General features: G+C 51.7%; 2 protein-coding genes across 13 annotated transcripts in view; one reads left to right on the top strand and one right to left on the bottom strand.

Annotated features, from left to right (window-relative positions):
* Positions 1-5,423, bottom strand: part of ANGEL1 (angel homolog 1) — a 26,599-nt gene extending 21,176 nt beyond the window's left edge. For 4 of the 5 annotated variants that reach the window (XR_009399189.1, XM_059373661.1, XM_059373662.1 and 1 more), the window contains exons 1-3: positions 5,277-5,423; positions 1,488-2,063; positions 358-584 (exon numbers count right to left, since the gene is read on the bottom strand). Coding sequence is in view for 4 of the 5 variants with exons in the window: in XM_059373661.1 (XP_059229644.1) it covers positions 358-584; positions 1,488-2,063; positions 5,277-5,340 (867 nt within the window). In the remaining variant the exon portion in view is untranslated. The remainder of the gene's footprint in view (positions 1-357; positions 585-1,487; positions 2,064-5,276) is intronic. The other variant, XM_059373665.1, reaches the window with a different exon arrangement.
* LRRC74A (leucine rich repeat containing 74A) overlaps positions 4,678-6,000 on the top strand; it is a 46,849-nt gene continuing 45,526 nt past the window's right edge. For all 8 annotated transcript variants that reach the window (XM_059373668.1, XM_059373672.1, XM_059373670.1 and 5 more), the window contains exon 1: positions 4,678-4,809. The gene's annotated coding sequence lies outside the window, so the exon portion shown is untranslated. The remainder of the gene's footprint in view (positions 4,810-6,000) is intronic.

The raw sequence follows: 6,000 nt of genomic DNA, 5'->3' as shown, positions 1-6,000 counted from the left end.
TGCTGGAATTCCTGCATGAGATTCGCAAAGCGATAGTTCCAATTGAGGATGTCCGGGTGGCAATGCATGTAGAGCCCAGAGTTAAGTTGATTAGGCTAGATGCCCGAGTTGGATTTTCCCGCTTCTTGAATCCCTCGAGTCTCCCTCCCTGCATAATGGTGCTGGAAATTGTGTACCCCGAGAGTCTTCTCAGCACCTGCCCAAAACTCAATTTACTCCAGGCAGGAAAGCTCCAGCCCTAGGCAAAACACCAATCCTAAAAAAAACTATGGGGTTGAACTCATTTTCTAAGAGCACTGGGAAACAGCCCAGGTTCAAAGCAAATACAAGATGGCACTTCCTCCCCTCTTCACTCACATCCGGGTCCCAGTGCTGGAATTCCTGCATGAGATTCGCAAAGCGATAGTTCCAATTGAGGATGTCCGGGTGGCAATGCATGTAGAGCTCTGAGCTCTGCTGCATCAGGTCCTGGGCCAGGATGTTATAGGACATCAGAGTGAACTGGAACTGAGGGCCATCCCCTGCCTCCAGGCCCTGAGCATCTGGCTGAGCGGAGAAATCCTCCCATTCTCGCCACAAGATTTCTGCAAAGGGGTCGGAAAGAAGAGGTCCACAACAAGTATGTTATCCTCAGGTCCCACCATCTCCACTCCTGAGTCAGAGCTACTGTGCCTCAGGTTCCTTTTTTTACCTTCCCTACCACCCATCCTTCTCTATGGCTATTTGAGCAGCGCTCATAAGACATTTTCAGACTAGATAATAAGCTCCACGAAGCCAGAGACAATCTTGGCCTGTTCACCAATGTCCCTAGCATGATACCTGGCACCTGGTACATGGTCAATAATTCTAGGCTGACAGTTTCTCACTTTGGTAAGTCTATGGGTCTCTGGAGAATCACAGATCAATGTGCTTCACAATCACCTGAGGTTAAAGACATTACTAGAGTAATCTCAGCCTTGAGTGTTTCCTAACCTTTAAATTCAAAAAAGCCTGTGGGGCTATAAACCACATGTCCCCATCTCTCCTAGAGCCTGTGGGAGCTGCAAAGTGGATTTCAAACCTATTTGAGCCACAGAACTCATTCTTCAAATATTAATGGAAGCCAAATATATATAACATAGATAAAACCAGAAGATAAAATTCTGGTTGAGGCAGGGTGTGGAGGCTCTGAGATCTTTCCACCACAATTGCTAGAGAGTGGAGAATCAGAACGAGGGTGTGCTTTCAGTTCTGCCTCTACTTAGCTGTGTGACTTCAGGCCTGTCTTGCCACCTCTCTGCACCATGGCTATTTCATCATCTATTTCAAAAAACCATGGGGCTGGATGAGACAATCTCTAAGGCCCCTCGAGATCTGATACTGTAAGATTCTCACAAAAACAGAATGCAACAGAGCTCCCTGTCAGAGAATCTTCTCTTTAGCAGAGGCTCTGCTCACACTGGAGACAAGCTGTTGCCCAGGCTCACTCAGCCAGTTGTCAGACTCACCATGATACGGGATTTCCATTGGGGGAGGTTGCAACTGCCCCAGGCCATCAAAAGGCCAGATGGGAGCCTCTTCCTGGGGCAAAGGCTCAGGTGCTATGCTCCAGGCCACCACTGCAGGGTCCTCTTCCCACTGCTCTGCAGCCAGGGCACCCATTGGGAGGACAGCACAGTCTGCATATTGGGGGCCGGTCTGCATGGGGACAGCCGCCCACATTGGGCCCTCGACCTCTGGCAGTGGCTCCTCTCCTAGCACCTCGGGGAAAGGCTCCTCCAGGTTCTCTGCTGCCCGCAGGTCACTCAGCTGCCTGCTGGACCACTTGTCCTCTGAAGCAGCATCCTGTTCTCCAGGATTATCCATCAGGAGCGCCAGGCTGCTCTGGGCTAGTCCCTTATCTACAAGGGGACCCTCACTCGAAGTTGAGAGCACCTGGCTCGACCCTTCTTCTCGCCACTGCTGTAGCAGGCCCTCACACTCCTCCTGGTCGGGCCCCCGAGGGGCCATGGCAAAGTCGCCCTCTACCTGGGTGGACGAGCTCTTCGCCAGGAGGGCATTTTTTCGACATGTGAAGAAAGCATCTAAGAAGCAAGCCAAAATACTGTGTTATAAGATGACAACATGCCCCAAACCATACTCTTCTCCCAACTAAAAGGAAAGTCCCATACAAACAAGAATCATGTGCACCTTGCCCATTGTTTACCATCACCGAGCCTGCCCATTTTAGGGCCCGGAACACCATTATCATTAGCATAAAGTGCTTTATGTGCCAGGTGCTATTCTAAGTGCTTTATAAGTATAAACTAATTTGTATGGTAGTGATCTGATATATATTCAGTGCATGAATGAAAGAATGCTGTCCCACATAATCTAGGATGGAGATGGTCATATATAACCACCACCACCCCCTTCTGTCTAGAGGTCACGACTCCTATTGAGCATCAACTCTCTGGTTCTAAGGGTCACATTACATTGGAACCAGCACTTGACCATGAATCAGAACTGTGGGTTATGACCTAGCACTGAAACTAACAAACCATGTGACCTTGGACAAAGCCCCTGGTGAGATGGACTCACTCTTGACTGTAAAGGCGGAAAAGGGAAAGTTTGAACAACATAATCTCCAAGAACCTTTCTAGTTCTATAAATCCTCTAATCTATGAATACATTCCAAAAGAAAATGTCCTGTGGGCACCTGGGTGGCTCAGTGGGTTAAAGCCTCTGCCTTCCGCTCATGTCATGATCCCAGGGTCCTGGGATCGAGCCCCGAATCAGGCTCTCTGCTCAGCAGGGAGCCTGCTTCCTCCTCTCTCTCTCTCTCTGCCTGCTTCTTTGCCTACTTGTGATCTCTGTCTGTCAAATAAATAAAATCTTTTTAAAAAAAATCTTTAAAAAGAGAAAATGTCCTGAAGTAGACAAAAAGGGTGTCTCAAAATGTACACAATTTATTTCTTAGCAAAGGCCCTAGTTCTTTTTCTCAAAGCTATATATTCTATTCATAAATCTTCACAACTTCATTATCAGCCTTCCCATTCCATAAAACACCAGAGGCTATAAATCGGAAGGTGCCAACGAGTGACAGTAAGAGACAGCTGTCATCTCTTTGCTACAGCAGCAACAAATGACAGCCAACAGGCAAGACAGCAAGTGGGAAAACTCTAAACTTGGAGGCCCCCAAACTCCAAGCACAGTCTTTTGGTTTTGGTGCAAGCAAACACCCACACTCACTAAATCACTTATTTACAGCACGGGACAAGTGACAAGCTCACCCTCAATCACCAGAGACTCATTTTATCAGCTCTGTTTTTTCAAAAGGCAAGAAAAGTATCAAAATGGTTCAAATGTTGAAAGATATTATCTTATTGATAGTGTACGTGGATCTATAGTCTATGTCCCTCTCGGCCAGTGGTTTTCAACAAGGGGTGATTTTGCCCTCAGGGGACATATGGTATTATCTGGAAACAGTGGTTGTCAAAACTGCAGGGATGCTGCTGGCATCTAGAGGTTAATGGAAAAGGATACTGCTGGACATCCTACAGTGCAGAGGACAGCCCCACAACAAATTATCTAGGCCCGAATGTCGATAATGCTGAGATGGGGAAACCCCGCTTTACACGGATGAACTGTGTTGCTGGCTTTAATCTCAGGGATTTGCTAATTCCCTGTCCCTTGAAACATCTTCTGCATACCAGATGGCAGAGGCTCTCTGGTTGACAAGTGTGAGGGTCCTTGGTTTCAAATTTAGGAGAATTCTGGTGGTGGCGGTGGCTGGTTTTTCAACAGAATTGTTTTATAGGAAGTAACGACGGGAGGGAGGGAAAGAAAGAAACCCTTATGTAAAAACCAAATACACCAAGTTTTTAAAAAGTGGTACTACTTTAATGGGGGAGGGAGGGAAGTGGTCCCTCCTCTGAGATCTCTAAAGGCTGACCGCAGGCCTAGAAAACTGTGGACTAGTATATGTCACTGAGGCTACCATGGTGGACATCGGAAGAGCTCCAGAAATGACAGCATGGATAAAGGAATATGCTTTAATTCTCTGAAAGCAATTACTTCCGTGGAGTTTCTCATCCTGAATCAAGTGCCTGCTATATTCAGGGCCGTGTGCTAGCACTGGAGATACAGTAGCAAAACAGACATGGCCCTGCCCTCCTGGAGGTTGCATTCCAGCGGCAGACACACAAATAACTAGATAAATGGATCTACACACACACACAAACACACACACACACACACACACACGTAAAGGTCTAGAAAGGAAAAACACAGAATGCAGTTGACTGCTTATTTCCAAGAGAGTAGCTCTTGGTCTGTCCCGGCCTCTAAATTGCCAGAGAACATTTTGGGAGTTCTGTGGAAAGTGATGGTGTCCTAAGAACCTCGGGAATTTCAAAGACCAGGAATGGCAGCGCAGGCAGATCATGAAAAAGTGAAAGAATAGCTCCCTTCGGGGCGCCTGCATGGCTCTGTGGGTTAAAGCCTCTGCCTTCGGCTCCGTTCATGACCCCAGAGTCCTGGGATCGAGCCCCCCCCCCCCCCCCCAAAAATCAGGCTCTCTGCTCAGCAGGGAGCCTGCTTCCTCCACTCTCTCTGCCCGCTTCTCTGTGATCTGCCTGTCAAATAAATAAATAAAATTTAAAAAAAATAAAAAACAATAGCTCCCTTCCCCCTCTAAAGTACCAGCTGGGCATTGGCTCCACCCCGCCGCATCTCTAAGGGCAGGGGAGGCTGCTTCAAAGCTGGGTCGGAAAAGGTCTCTGGGTTGTGAGCACCGGTGTTTCAACGAAAGACGCGGCGGGAGAGCGAGCGGAGAGGCGGCTGGGAAAGGTGAGCGTGGAGTAACCCGGGGGAGGGCAGGTGCCTGCGGGTTTTCGGCCCACAGACACCACCCCCCACCCAAGCCCCGACAATTCGGGCGTTCGCCTGGACCCGAGTAGCCAACCCTCGCCGAGCCCCCAAGGCAGTGACTCGGCGGACCCCTGAAACCTGTACACCCCCGGGGCCCGGGAAGGACGGCTCCTGCCGCTTCGCCGTCCCCCTCCCGCATTAAGCGTGGGCCGGACACCACCAGGCCACAGGCGCGGGGAGAGGAGGGGCGCCCGCGAGGGTCGTCGGCCGGGCCCGGGGCCCCGTGGGGTCCAGCGCGGGCCCCGGGGACCGAGGGCCGCCTCCCCACTTGGCCGGGGAAGGGTGGTCGTGAGGCCCGACGCGCCGCACACCGCCCCGGGCCCCGCGGGACCCCGCCGACGTGGGCCCGGGCCTGGCACCCGCCTGCCGGGACGCGGGGCCGGTACCTGAGAGGGCACGGAAGAGGCGCGCGGCCGGCAGCAGCAGGTAACACAGGCACGACGCGATCATGGCCAGCCGCCGCGCTCGCGCTCCGGCTCGCGCCCGCCTCCCCTCCTCAAGGCCGCCCGCCGGGTCTCCTGAGCCCGGCCCCGCCCCCGACCCCGACCCCGCCCCCGGGCCGGCTCACGTGGTACAGCTGCGCTTCAACAAAAACTTTATTGGGAGCGCAGGGCCACGCGTGGGCCCGCGAGGGCGGGGAACCTGTTCCCCGTGGCAACGGCCGGGCCTAGCTCCCAGAAGCCATGCAGGCGCCCAGTGTGAAAATTGAGCGCCTCGCTGGAGGCTGCATAGTATCATTCCAGGGCCACAGTTCCATTCCCACTTTTGCCACCTAACGAGGGGGTCCCCTCGGGGTACGCTCTAACCTCTCTGTCCTGCAGTTTCCTCACGTGTAAAATGAGGCGCTGGACTTTCCCTAAAGCCCCACATAGCCCTGACTTCTATAATCTCTCTTCTCTCATCCCAGGGAAGAGCGTGCGTGCTTCCCCATTAGTTTTCTTTTCCTGACTCTGCTCAGTCTTCCCCAGCTCAGATACTAGGTCACAAATGAAATCTACAACTTCGTCTCCTTTCCCATCCTATTCCAAATGGGCCCACTTTTAACCTAATCTGGAAAAAAAAGGGGGTGTCCCACTGGTAAGGAAGTCAAGGAAGGCTGGGGGGGAAAGC

The sequence above is a fragment of the Mustela nigripes genome, chromosome 13 (assembly GCF_022355385.1).
Source record: "Mustela nigripes isolate SB6536 chromosome 13, MUSNIG.SB6536, whole genome shotgun sequence".
Lineage (NCBI taxonomy): Eukaryota > Metazoa > Chordata > Mammalia > Carnivora > Mustelidae > Mustela > Mustela nigripes.
This window is presented reverse-complemented; position numbering and strand designations above follow the sequence as displayed.